Source organism: Hipposideros armiger, unplaced genomic scaffold, assembly GCF_001890085.2.
Source record: "Hipposideros armiger isolate ML-2016 unplaced genomic scaffold, ASM189008v1 scaffold_497, whole genome shotgun sequence".
NCBI lineage: Eukaryota > Metazoa > Chordata > Mammalia > Chiroptera > Hipposideridae > Hipposideros > Hipposideros armiger.
The window spans coordinates 73,732-88,631 of NW_017731847.1; the positions used below are offsets into that span (position 1 = coordinate 73,732).

Genomic DNA, 14,900 nt, shown 5'->3' on the forward strand with positions numbered 1-14,900 from the left:
ATTGTCTCAACAATTGCTACCAAAGAAAACTGTGGCAGCTCTGGCTGTGGAAGACCTGTGGTTGCTTCTGACCTTGCATCTCTTAATGCAAATACTCACTTAATAAATATTTAATAATAACCATCATGACTCACTGGGAGCTCGGCCTCTAGGGCTCAGGAGGTCTGTTGCTAATTCCAACCAGCATGATTTACGGGAAGTAAATGATCTATGACGTGCTCAAAGAGAATAAAAGTACATACAGGATGCTTCTACTTAGGGCTTTTTGGGTAAAGAAAGAAATATACAAGTTAAAAAGGGACATTTTCCTCTTAAAGTCTATGTAACTTAAAGTGGGGGAAACTCCTCCAAACCCCATGAAGTCAAACCAAACCAAATTACTCAAGCTGAGCTGCGCAATCTGAGTGTAACCACATCAAGTGAGCCGGGTCTGCTGCAAAACATCACTTAAACTGGCGCTCTGACTTATTGTTCTCTTACTGCCCTAGAGCAATTTTGTTTTGAAGAGCACAGAACACCCTGTTCTGAATGTGGCTGGCACATGAACTCAATGTGCTGACAGCAATTTGTACTCCGATTAAAAAGGGGGGGGGGAGTGTATTGCAGTAACAAAAACTGGAATGCAAGAACCCCAAAACTGTATAATCTGTATTTTAGGAAGCTTAACAGAAAGAGGCTCCATAACCTTAAAAAAAGTGCTGTAAATGCTCCAGCCTAAAGACGTAGCTCTGGTAAGTGTCTGTTTTTCCCTTTTCTAATTATAGTAGTTGGTGTCTGATAGCTTTGCACTCATTCCCAAAACAATGACTGGGTCATGGGGATCTGAATGGGAATGCTGTAATGTTGTAATAGCATTACTACTAGACAAGGTCAGTCATTCAGCCAGAGAAAACCAGGTTGACAGGTTACTCCCACTCGCCAAGGGTTTTCTCTGCTGCCTAATTCACGCCAAATGAATTTCTCTCTGCCTGTGTCTCCTGCCTAATAGAGAGCATCCAAGAGGCAGTGGGATCTTAATGACCCCCTGAAACAGCAAATGAGGAAGCAGAGATGGATTTCTGAAATCAGGAGAGCATGTTAATCACTGATTAGAAGAGAAACTGTTCCCATCAGGCATGGTGGTCAAACTGGGGGCAAACTCCCTCCCTCCCGCCTTTGCAGTATTTTGTACTATTCGAGGTTACCAAATACCACTGTAAGATTGCTTATGGAACTGAGGGACAGATGCTGAAAGCAGGCATTGAAACTGGCTACTTGAATAGAATAACATTTATGAGGATGACATATATCTTAGTCTAAACAGGAAGCATTAACACAGCAATAAATTCTACACTAACTCGACTCCTCACCACTTTTCTTTTTACCCGGGTATAGCACTTAGTCAGACCTGGATTCCAGGCTCAGTCTGCCACTGAACAATTGTGACTTTGGGCAAGGTCATTTATATTATCTGATTCAGTTTCTCCATCTATAGAATAGGGGAAATATTAGCTAACTCATAATTATTGAGAAGATTAAATTAGGTACTGATTAAAGCTTCTAGCCCAGTCAGTACCTGGCATTCACCGATTCCTAGGTCGTGGTGTTTTCACACTGTATTACGTGTGGATACACAGACATGAACTCAATAAATGTTAGCTATGATTATTTTCCTGCAATTAGTGGTAATTATACCAGATAAAACACGTTTCAGAACTTGGTATAAGAACCACGTAATGGTTCCACAGAGACAACTATCAACGTTATGAATAAAACTCAGAAACAGGCAAAAGCGATGTCTTCTTTTGTACCTCACAGTGCCTAGCACACAGTTCAGGACCAGAAAGTAAACATTTACTTAATGATTAATGTGAAAACAGGGAATTAGGGTAAATGGTAGTAATTTTCACTCATTTATGGGAATTTTCCTTTTTGATTGTAGTCAGTACTCCTATTTTTAATAAATTCCAAGAGCTATTTAAATTCTTTACTGATATGGAGCTTTTGTTTTTTAGTACTAGTCTAAAATAAACGATCCATTAGTTGGATTTTTTTTTCTATAACAAATAAGACTATTTTCTACTAAGATTTTACTCAACCATAAGACTTAAAGATACTTTTTTAGAAGGAGGTATATAAATCCAAAATATTTGAAATAAACACTGTCCATTTTAGACCAAGTGCCATCCTACATTATTTTGTGAAAACATATAATAAAAGTTTCAAGAATTTGCTCTCTTAACTGGACAAGATTTGCCAGGACATGCATAAACACTTCAAAAAACATGTCAAAAACAAAACTAAAAAAACCTCATAGCTCTATCAGATCTCAACATGGGCATACATGAAATTTTTCCTCTACTTTGAATTTTTGGTACCTTTTATTGTTTGTTTTGGTGTTTTATTTATAAAGAGCATACAGCTAGACTTTTGTTGTTATTGTTTTAGCCTTATAGGAATTTTGCCATATTTAATAGGTGATTTTATTCCATCCATATTTTTTGTAATCACTGATATGGTTTTATTCCTACCATCTTATTTTAGGTTTTCTATATAATATTTTCTTATTTTTCCTTTATTACTTTTACTGGATTGATCAAATTTTCCTTGTTCCTCTACCTCCCCACTCCTCACTAGGCGGTTTGGAAGTTTTACATGCTATTTTTTACTAGTACCTAACATTCCCTTTTAAACAAATCATTTCAAGGTATATATTTTTTATCAATGCTAACAATCAGCATAATCTCCCCTGGAATAAGAAAATCATTTTAGGCAATTTTGCCTCCCCTATCCATTTCTCATCTGTACTACATTTTGTTAAAACGACCTAGAACCTAGCTCCAGACTGTTAAACTATTATTATTTTTCACATTAAAGTGCTACCACTTCAAGGCTCTTTCAAGATAAATGTATCCAACTTCACTGTCATGCTTTGGAAATTACTTTTTTGCTAACTAGTGTTTCTTATGCCTGAGTCTTTACTTCTTGGCTTTATTTTTATGATGTTTCAGTATATCCTATAGTATTATTTTCAAAAAGGGCACAAGTCTGCATATTCCAAAAAGTTAATTTTGTTCTCACACTTAAATGATAATTTCATGGAATATAGAATTCTAGGTTCAAAATACTCACAGTTAGACACAGTGTTCAAGGCCTTGTCTTGTAGTATTTAGTGTCACAAATAAGAAATCTGATATTCTAATTCTCATTCCTTTGCATTTAGCTTGTTCCTCCTTGAAAGAGTTCCAAATTTTATTTTAAGCTATGGAATTAAGAAATGTCATCAGGATGTATCTAGGTGAAAAAAGCCCTCCTTACTCCTGCATGCCACCATCCACTGGCCCTTTCAATCTTAAGACTTCTGTCTTCTCTAGGAAATCTTCTATTACATGATTAATGAGATACACATTCTATCCTTGATTTATCATTTCTGTCTTCTAATTTTTCTTTTATCTCTCATCTCTGTTTTTTTACTCTCTGTTCTGAGATATCCTTGACTACCTTTCCTTTCACCAATTCAGAATTCTGGGACTGTCCATTTTGATTTTCAACCCTTCCTCTGAGTTCCAATTTTGATAGTCATATTCTTAATTTCCAAAAACTTTTTTTTTTTTAAGATTTTATTGGGGAATTCGGGGAGGGAATAGTGTTGGGGAATCGGGGAAGGGGAACAGACAAGTTGCTGTCCTTTTGTTCTTCATTTTAGTTGTGAAGGACACCACTTCACTGGCCCATGTTGGTATTGTGATCATTGCGCTCTTCCTGTCTGAGGCAGTTGGTCACCGGCCATTAGAAAGCCACTCACAGTAGCTTACGGCAGCCCACTGCAGCAGAGGCTGCAGCCTACGCCGTCGCCGGCCACTTGTGGCCCAGCTCCAGGTCAAGCTGTTGTTCACCATCTTAGCTGTAGAGGGCTCAGCATCACTGGCGCATGTGGGATCTGAACCAGTGGCCCAGCTGCTCAGAGCTCGCGCTCCCAAGCCAACTCTTAACCAACTGAGCCACTCGGCCGGCCCTTCCAGAAACTTTCTTTTTTTTTTTTAAGATTTTTATTGGGGAATTGGGGGGGATGGGAACAGTGCTGGGGAATTGGGGGAAGGGGAACAGACAAGTTGCTGTCGTTTTGTTCTTCAATCTAGTTGTGGAGGATGTTGCTTCACTGGCCCAAGTTGGCACCATCATTGCGCTCTTCTCTGGCGAGGCAGATCAGTCGCTGGCTTCTGGACGGCCGCTCACTGCGGCTGCTGGCCGCTCACGCTGGCTGCTGGCTACATACGGTAGCCCATGGCAACCCACTGCCACAGGGAGTGCAGCCTACGCCGACGCCGGCGACTCATGGCAGCCCAGCTCCAGGTTGAGCTGTCGTTCAGCATCTTAGCTGTAGAGGGCAGTGTCACTGGCCCTCATATGTGGGATCCGAACCGGGGCCCTCTGGCGTCCGAAGCCAGCTCTTAACCATCGCGCCACTCGGCCGGCCCCAGAAACTTTCTTATCTTCCCTTTCCTTTTTCAGAGAAGCTGGTTGTGTGATTTATGAATATCTTGTTAAACATCTCTGAAGACAGCAATTAGTATTTTAAAAATTCTATTTCTTCTTAGTCTACCTTGGGGCTTCTTTTTCTCTCTCCCCACCCTCCCACCTCCAAGCTGTTGTTCTCAGTCTAGTTGTGGAGGACGTTGCTTCACTGGCCCATGTTGGTATTATCATTGCGCTCTTCCCGGGTGAGGCAGTCGGTTTCCAGCCGTTGGCCGGTCAATCACAGCAGCTCATGGCAGCCCTTGCTGGCTAACGGCCACTCACGCTGATCACAATTCACGGCAGCCCACGGCAGCTCATGCCAGCCGCTAGCCACTCATGGCAGCCCAGCTCCAGGTTGAGCTGTTGTTCACAATTTTAGTTGTAGAGGGCGCAGCTTACTGGCGCAGCTCACTGGCCCATGTGGGAATCAAACCGGCAGCCCTGTTGTTCAGAGCTCGCACTCTTACCAACTGAACTATCCGGCCTCCCCCGGGGCTTCTTTTTCATGATATTTGCTGATGATTCTTTGTTGTCTGGTCATATTATAAAGGAAGGATTAAGCAAGATTAAATGCTTATCATTACTTCACACAGTATTCCTAAGCAGTTGAATACATGCCCGTGGTAGACCTTTTCCCAAAAGGGATGGCTAATTGTAGAAATCTCTCGGTGAGGAGCCCACAAATATTTACTGAGCATTTACTGTGTGCTGAGCACAATGTGCACAGGAAAGCTGGGGACATCTTTCCTTTCCCACTGGTGATGCATGAAAGTTATACTTCAGGAGCAAAACACTGGCATATTTACAGTTGTGCAGAGCTGCTATTTTACTTTTCCCCCCTTCACATCTGTTTTAAAAGTTCAGACACTTTACGTTCTCATTCTCTAGTCCAAGTCCTAACATGTGGAGTCTTCTGAGGCAGATCCTTATTTTATTTTAGAAATCTGACCTTACTGGCTTTAGCCTGGGAGCAAAAGTCACAGCCAGGCCCTAGAGTAGTAATTCTCAATCCTTGGCTGCAAACTAGAGTCAACTGGGGGAATTAAAAAAAAAAAAACTTGTGCCTGAGGAGTTTTATCCTTTGAGGTTTGAGATTCTTATTTAACTGGCCTGGGCTAAGGCCTGGACAGCAGGGTTTTAAAAGCTCCCAAGGTAATTCTAAATTCAGCCAAAGTTGAGAACTACTGCACTGGAGGCTTACTGGCCCAGCTGCTCCATATTGTTTTCTAACAACCCTGTGGATTGCCCCATAGCCTGCTTTGGCTCCCTTGCACCAGCTGACTGTGAGCTTGGAGTCCTGCCCAAGCTTGTTGGGAAGAACGGTATGTACCTCTGCCGAGGTCTTCTCTACACCTGTTTTGGGTTGGGTTTCCTGAGTCTAGTTTCCATCAGTCCAATTTCATCTACTTTACATATTCTAGAAATTCTTCATAATTTCAGATCCACTTCTTGTATTCCCCATTTTCTAGCACTACTGTGTTTCCGCGAAAATAAGACCTAACCGGAAAATAAGCCCTAGCATGATTTTTCAGGATGCTCGTAATATAAGCCCTACCCCAAACGAACATAAGCCCCAGTTAAGATTGTCAGCTAGACATGACTGTTTGAATAAATGTAGATTTTTGTACATGAATAAATGAACAAATATAGATTGTTGGAGCAAAAACGAATATAACACCCGGCCTCATTTTTGGGAAAACACGGTAATACGGGTTTTTCCCTCTTTTTTGAAATCATTCTCCACCGCCATCCCCCATCTCTCACTTGAGTGGGACTTGGAGAGGGAAAGGAAGTGAGAGGGAAGAGAACTCCAACAATTTGAATCCTGCAGATCACCCTGTTGCAATTTTCTCATCTGAAAATGCTGTCCATTGTCTGCATTCTTTGCATGCAAACACGGCTGAAAGCACTGGGGGGCAAGGGAGTAGAGAGCCACATACAGCCAGCACTTGGATGTGCCTGCTCTAAACACTTAAGGTAACAAAACAAATCAGAAGACTTGAGATGCCGAGTTGGGGTTAAGAGGAGCTGGCGGCTATTTAGAGCCTTTTGTCAGTCAGATTGGATTTTCTAAGAAGGTAAAGCTTAAAAGTAACAACGTAGCCACTACTGGCAATTAAACTAAAGTAGATGACTAAAGTCTCAGTCATCATAATAATGTCAATTAGACTACCTTAGAACACAGTGATTTGTTTTAAATGGAAAAAGGACATTGAATAAAAATTACAAGATGGTCATCTTATTGATACAAGAAAAAGCACACTGGAATGGAATCTAAAAATTGATTTCAAGCATTAGGATCCTGACAGAGACAGTAAAAATGAAAATTTCTTTGAGAGAGAATAAATCCTGTCAAACTAATGTAAGTTTTCTCTTCCACATAGAAACAAACAAGTTATTAAAAGAAAGCAAAAGATCACCACTTTGTAAAAGCCTTTTGATTCAGTCCATAACTTTACTTTTCAAAAAACAAACACAAATCCTGAAGAAATATGATTTAATATAACTATTAAGATGATATATAATTAACTTGAAGACTGGTATTAAGGACAAAGACAAATTAATCATGGATTCTAGGTTAACCCTGGTAAAACCAAAAGGATTTGCTGATAGGTTGGATGTAGGATATAAGAGAAAGCAGAGTCAAGAATTTCTGTCCTTAAATCTATTTAAAGCAAAACAAATTATATAAACATAATACAGAGGGTGGGAAAAGAAATTAAAAATGCACCATGTACTAGGCACCTTTCTTCATTTAACTGTCACAATAGCCTTGGAGGAAAAGATTATCATTCCCATTTTACAGATAAGAAAACTAGATGCTCAAGGGGGTTAAGTAACTTGTATAGTCATAAAAATACCAAGATTCCAAATATGTTCCAAGTCTATGGCTCCCAAAGCCTGTGTGGCCCTCTCCCCTGACTACTCACTGTACCTTTATTCAGAAGTGACAGAAACTCTGTAACTCTTGTGTCTCTATCATATTAGAATGATCATTGTCTATTGTTCTCTTTCACTGTAGAACTGCATTTAGTTCTAGGATTTCTACCTGGTTTTGAATCTAAGTGTATATAGGTGATGCTCCAAAAAAAGGGCAAACCAGTCAAGTCTGAGAAGACTTCAAAAAGAACAATGTGATCTTGGTTTCTGGCACAGACCACTTATAAGTCAACTTTCTGTCCCCCTCCCACACATAGCTAACTTGTTTCAAAGAGAGAAAACAGGACACCTTAACCTTGATAAATGAAAATACAATATAAGAAATTTTTACAAGATTGATTTCTTCCAGAAAACTAAGAAGGACTTTTGGGAGAAAATTAACCATTTACTCTAAAATTTCCCAGCAAAGTATAATCTAACAAGATGAAAGACAAAAGATTAGTCACTGCTCTTTCTTAATATATTTAAAAACAGAGAAAATAAAATTATATAAAAGATTATTCAAATACATTTAAAAAATTCCATTCATAGTATGTTACCCTTCATGCAAAAAGGGTAATAAGAAAAAAATACACATCTCTACTCATTTCTGCAAAAGAAATACAAGAAATCAGAAACTAATGAGATTAGTTACCTACCGCAGTAAATAATGGGGAAATGGGACAGGTTAGTAGGGATGAAGGGGGTAACACTTTTGAGTATGTATTTTCATATATAGTTGGCCCTCCCATATCTATGGGTTCCATATCTGCAGATTCAACCAATTGTGAATTGAAAATATTGGGGGGGAAAAGTTACATTGTTGCTGACTCGTACTATGTAGTTAGGCCTATGATGATTTCATCTGTACTGAACATGTACAAACTTTGTTTCTTGTCATTATTCCCTAAACAATACAGTGTAACAACTATTTACATAGCATTTACATTGTATTAGGTATTATAAGTAATCTAGAGATGATTTAAAGCATACGGGAGGATGTGTGTAGGGTATATGCAGATACACCATTTTATATAAGGGACTTGAGCATCAGCAGATTTTAGTCATCTGTGGGGGAGGCGAGTGGGGTGAGTTGGGTGTGTCCTGGAACCAATCCCCTGTAGATACATACTGAGAGATGACTGTAGTTTAGAATCTCATGGTAATGTTTCATATATCCAAAACAAATGAATAATTAAAATCAACCAGAGTGTGGGGGGGAACCCCAAATGGAATGCAAACATAACAAATGAACCTAACTGTATTACAAATGTATAACATACCAAACTGAAGGGAGTGAGGAAGAAAAGAACTAACCTAAGTTGGAAAACAGTGTTTTCAATGTATGCTATAAGGCTAATGACAAAAGGAACTATACACAAATATTTGCTGCTTTGTAAATTTGTTTTTCACAAGGGCATGGGTTGGCAATTCTGAAACTACTTTCTGTGTATACTGTAGTTTATGAATGATGAGGGCCATGTTTCTCACTGTCAGAGAAAGCAGTTTCAAACAAGCACAGGGAGAAGAAGGCTAGAATAAACCTATGGTGTTGGATTGGAATGGGAAGTGTTAGCATATACTCATAGTTTTTAAAATATACTGGGGGTGCCAAAAAAAAAATGTAAACACATGGCTTATATTCATCTTTTGTTATCGGTATATATTGAGTATTACAATTTTAATCCAGTTTTTTCCTTTTCTTACAATGTGTATACATTTTTTGGCACCCTCTCTATATAGGCTAATATAGAAATACATATATATGTGTGCATATGCCAATTGAGATTGATATATTTCCTACCTCTGTCTGCTAAGAGCTTCTAGAAGCAATAACATTCCATACCATGAGTATACCTAGCCCTCAGGTCTTACTTTCTAAATACCATTCTCCAATTAGAGGAATCAGAGCTCTTTGGAAAATGGTTGATGTTAGGCCTGGGGGAGGGAAATTACAAAATGAGACTAGAGCACCTATAGTGCCCCAAATAAAGAAGTGCTTGCTTAAAAAGACAATGAAGGTATGTTGAAAGGAAACAAGAGACAAGGTGAAGAAGAGCTTCCAATGGCCACTCTGGGACAATTTGAGCAATAAAATAAAAATGAATAGTAATATATAATAACCTACAGAATAAAATAAATATCCATGGGTCCATGCTTTTATAAATAAACAACTGAATAAATGGGAGAAGAGGCAGCTTTTTTTTACAGTAGAATTCCAATTAAATGTAGACGGAACAGTGGAAATTAAAAAAAAAAATCACCATTAGGCAAATATCACAGTAATAACTACTGCACGCAAAAATCACTTATGGATACTAAAATCAATGTGTGAAGGTGTGATGTAACAGAAGATACTTGCATAGTCTCCTAGTATTTCCCTCCCAATGAGATACTTAGTAATTACAAAGGTAAAAATAGTAACCTTACGGTGGAGAAACACAGCAGATCCCACCCAAAAGACCCAAGTTAACATCACCAGTAATGGCTGACACCAACATCATGTGCCTCCTGATAATGATGAACTGAGAAGGGCACAACATCACTGATGTGGTATTTTCCAAAAACGCATAACCTCAATCTAATCATGGGAAAACACCAGACCAACCCAAATTGAGGGATATGCTACAAAATAACTGGCCAGTTGTCTTCAGAAGTGTTAAAGTCATGAAAACACAAAAAGACTGATGAACTGTCATAGACAGGATGTGACTAAGAAGACATGACAAGTAAATACAATGTTGGATCCTGAATTTGACTGTGGATCAGAAGAAGGACATCAGTGTGGCAGTTGGTAAAATTCAAATGAGATCTGTAGAAAAGTTAATAGTACTGTATCATTGTTGATTTCCTGATTTTGATAAATGTACTGTGGTTAGGTAAGATGTTAACATTAAGGAAGTTGGGTGAAGCATGTAAGGGAATTCTCTGTACTAGTTTCGCAACTTTTCTGTAAGTCGAAAATTATTTCAAAACAAAATGTTAAAAAAATGACTCCCACTGAAAATATTACCAAAGCATGATTTAATTCAGCCTGCTCCAAAGTTAACTCTGCAGTGGTAGTTTTGTGGTATTTTCTGTAATTGGGAAAAGGTTTTTCCCTTTAATTGAGTTGACAAAAAACCTCCAGTTTAAAAATATATATTATAAATTGTTGAAACATGGGGAGTCACTGTATCATAGGAAAAAAACTCTCTACTTTTGTATATGTTTGAAATGTTTCATAATTAAAAATTTAAATACGTGTTATAGACAATCTTTTTAAGTGGTTGTTAATATACTGAAGATAATTTCCTATTATTCCTATAACTTTATAGGAATACTCATATAATTTATGAGTATAAACATGTAGAATTCTATCATGGAATGTTTAGGGCTAGCAGGACCTTAGAAATCAAGAGGTCTGCCCGCCTGCTTCACTGTATAGGAAGGAAGCTAAGCTTAGAGGTGAAGTCTAGCTAGAGCTAGGTGAAGCCAGAGTCCTATCTCCTGACTCCTGATCTAGGTATTTCTTCAACATTATCTATCTGAGCTCTTCTTTACTTATTCTAAACCTTATCACGAATGATAACTACCTAAACACTTCAACTGCAATATTACAGTAATACTATTTATAACTGTTTCCAATTAAAAAAATACTAATTTGGACTAATTTGCCAGACTCATAGAAATGAAATATGGGTTCAAAGTAGTATATGCAACATTAAAGATAAGAAAATCAGCTATTCTAGTTTACTGTTCTGAATGAACTGTTTATTTTAAACTAGGTCTTTTATAATAGTTCGTGTTGCTGTCCTTGTTTAGTGATTTGTTTTTTTCCTTGATGGACATATTTCTCTATTTTCTCACAACTATTTTTGGAATTACTTCAGCTCAGTAAGTGGCATCTTTCAAACATTTATCCACGCAGAAAGTGTTTACTGAACACTAAATGTGTGTAAAGCACTGTAGGTGACACTGGAAACAAAGATGAAGATTCTAGTCCTGAAGCACACACTGTATCCAGGGAAATGGGCAAATGCTGATTACAATATTAACTGACAAGCAGTGTACACAGTGGTGTACACTCTGTGCTCTGGGAGGAAGAAGGGTCACTTATCCCCATACTCAGCAGTTTCCTTACTCCCAACTTAGCAAATGAAACAATGGAATCGCCTCAGGTCACTCAATAAATATGTGGCAAAGCAGACCTAGGACCCCTGGTCTCCTGACAGAGAATAGAATGAACACTGTTATCCAATTCTGATCTAACTAAAATGATGATCTGTTTTCTTATCGTGATGACATCAAAATAGCATTAAAATCTACTGCTCTGTTTAGCAGTAACTCTGTAACATTGGGCAACTTATATAACTTCTCTAAACTTACTTCTGTCACCTGGGGAATAATAAATCTTACCTCATAAGGTTATTGTGAGAAATGAATAAATATATAGGGCAACTAATACAATTCTTGGCACACCAAGGAGTCCATAGAGTAAAAATTCCTTGATAAATGGGACAACCTTTTTTTCATTTTTTTGAGTTTGCAGAGGCTGGCACAGTACCTGGCACATACATATCAAATTTACTAAATGAAGTCATTATTAAATAAAAGTCAAATTTAAAACTATTCTTGAGATATATTCAATGTATTTATTTCTATAAACAGATTTTATAAAGAAATCTCCATTTCATCCACATTAGTGGAACCCAATCTTTAAGGACTAGTCCCCTCTCGCAGCAGTACTTACCTTCTACTGTGGCTCCTTCATTTGGGTATGAATATCCTTCTCCTTTCTGTTTGATTCTTCGGATAATGCCTCCATCTTCAAATAAATCCTCCCCTTTGAAATCAAGGAGCTCAATCTAGAAAGGAAAAAGGGATCTGGCTGAGAAAAGACCAAACAAAACCAATTTCACATACTTAAAGGCAAGGACGACCAATGGTCCTTCCATTTTACAAAGTAAAACTCTGTTTTATATTTATCTGTGCTCCTTAGTTATTGAAAGAGTAGCAAAAAGAGAACACTGCATTTTTTAATACCTGAAAAAAACCTTCATGTGATGATAACGTCTGGGACTACATCCTGTGGGGCTACAGCGCACAGACAGACAGGAAATGCTAGGAAAACTGCATGGTGGGCAAAAAGCCAGGGCTACACACTGCAGGCCCCCATCTATTCTGTCTGACTTGGGAGGCCACCATTTTGCCACCCCAGATTCATGGAATTCCAGTCTTGAAATTTAAGAATAAATCCTATGACTCAGGCCTACAACCAACTAACGGTGTGTTTTACCTAGGCTGTTTCAGGCATTTCCCCCCTTACTTTTAAAATCAGGTTTGGCTAAATATGGTAATTCAACACAAGATGAATAACAAATGATCATTACCTACTGCTTCTAATATAGACGTGAGATCTGTGACATTTATAAACCTTTATAATATGAAAATACTTTACAACTTAGTTTAGGTATATTTCAACATTTATTTCCCACATTTCCATCCTGTCTTCTGGTCAATTTTAATGTCATACTCACACCACTGACCAGAACCTTTATTCCTGAGACTGGTGTCTTTTGTTTATTTGGATATGACCTTTTTGTGCCAGAGACACGTTTCTAAGAAAGCACTGGCACACACTCCTTGGGTTTTTGGGAAACAATTCAAGAAGCCAAGCTCCAAAATAAATAAATTGGATCTGATTCTCAATAGCAAGCTTAGCTCCTTGTTCCACTGCCTGTTGTTCCTGAGCCAGCACTATAGCAGAGCAGATGTTAACAAGGCAACATCACACACACACTTGCCTCAAAAAAGAGAGTTGCATTTGAGGGAATTTTGGGGACACTGCCAGCGGAGCCATATGCATATTCTGGTTTGCACAGTAAATGGCACATCTCTCCTTTCTTCATGGTAGCCACTCCAATGTCCCATGCCTTGATAACTTGGCCTAAGAGAAAGGAAAAGGTAAGAGGCTAAAACTGCAATTATGTTATATACGAAGTCTTGGTTTGCTGATGTGGGGCTTAGCACAAATGACTCCATTTTGAACTTAATCTCTTTTTTAACAAAAGCTACAGGCCATATTTAAAAAGATTTAACTGCTATAAAACAAAAGTTCAAACAAATTTCCAATTCTTTATACTACATACTCAGCTAGGAAGTAAGGGCTACAAAAGAACTCAGTGAAAGCTACACACTGAAAAATAAATTGATTTTTTTTTTTGAGGGCTATCAGAGAAGCCTCCCTGCTGAGGAAGAGGAAAAGTAGTATTAATTTCTCAACTGTTCAAAGATTAAGTCTTTGAAAAATGGCAGTATCATAATCTTTGAAATGTGGCTGTGTTGCCATTGTTGCTTAATTTATAATTCCAACCATAATAAGAAGTAAATATTTTCTAGGCAGAAATGAAACAAAAATAGTATAGAAAATGGAAATTTGTCCTAAGAAAACTTATAATTTAGTAGGGTAGACAAAAGCAAACAAGAAACAACCAGAAAAGTATAAATTGCATAAAAGAGCACACGAAATGAATTTTTTTTCTCAAAATTTAGCATAAGAAAAAACCCTTCTTTTAAAAAAGCAAAATGAAATGTGTCCTTTTGTCAAGTCAGAAATTTTTTTTTTTTGGCCTACTTCCAGGAAACTAAAAGTCAATTTTATTGCTCAACTATAGAACCATATTAGCCTATATAATTATATCTTAAAATAAGCAGTCTCAAATCCTTTGGGAAACAGTAGAAAATACAGGTAATTTAAATGATAAAATACAAAATTAAGGTGCTATGTTAATAAGAAACTTAAGTATTCAAAGTGAGATCTGGTAAGCAATGAATACCAGAGGAAGTGAATTCTGAAGAGAGCTGTTATCCCTAACTGAACTGGTGGTAGGGTATTAGAATGATGGGAACCCTATAGTAAGGTATGTAAGTAGGGAGGATAAAGCATTTGAGATTCATGACTTCAGTTGAGTCTTCAGTATTAACTTTTCAAAATATCAGATACACTTATTTTAGTTAAAACTTTATATAATAAACACCTAATATTAAAACACACAAGAGCAAAAGATATAAAAGGAAAGATAAAAGGTCATCCATTTTCTCCTTGTAAGAAGCCACTGTTATGTTTCTTTTATATCCTTCCAGTATGTGCTGTTGCTTTTTAAAAAATGTAAAACACAAATGACAGCATACTATACGAGTACATTCAGTTCTGAGCTGCTTTCTTATTTAATATATAACAGATGCTCCTCAACTTATGATGGGGTTATGTCCCGATAAACCTATTGTAGGTTGAAAATATAAGTTGAAAATGCATTTAATACACCTAACCTACTGAATATTATAGCTTAGCCTCCCCAGTCTCAACTGAATGCATATTGCTTTTGTACATCATAAAAAAATTATAAGTCAAACCATGGTAAGTCGAGGACCATCTGAATTTTGACCATTCTCCATCAGTAGAAAGGAGAATATGCATTTTATTATTAAAAAAAATTTTTTTT

General features: G+C 37.6%; 1 protein-coding gene across 7 annotated transcripts in view; it reads right to left on the reverse strand.

The window, feature by feature from the left end:
- Positions 1–14,900, reverse strand: part of FKBP5 (FKBP prolyl isomerase 5) — a 93,274-nt gene that overhangs the window by 22,697 nt on the left and 55,677 nt on the right. For all 7 annotated transcript variants that reach the window (XM_019667457.1, XM_019667461.1, XM_019667459.1 and 4 more), the window contains 2 exons: positions 13,203–13,345; positions 12,149–12,263 (listed from right to left, as the gene is read on the reverse strand). In XM_019667457.1, the coding sequence (XP_019523002.1) occupies positions 12,149–12,263; positions 13,203–13,345 (258 nt within the window). The remainder of the gene's footprint in view (positions 1–12,148; positions 12,264–13,202; positions 13,346–14,900) is intronic.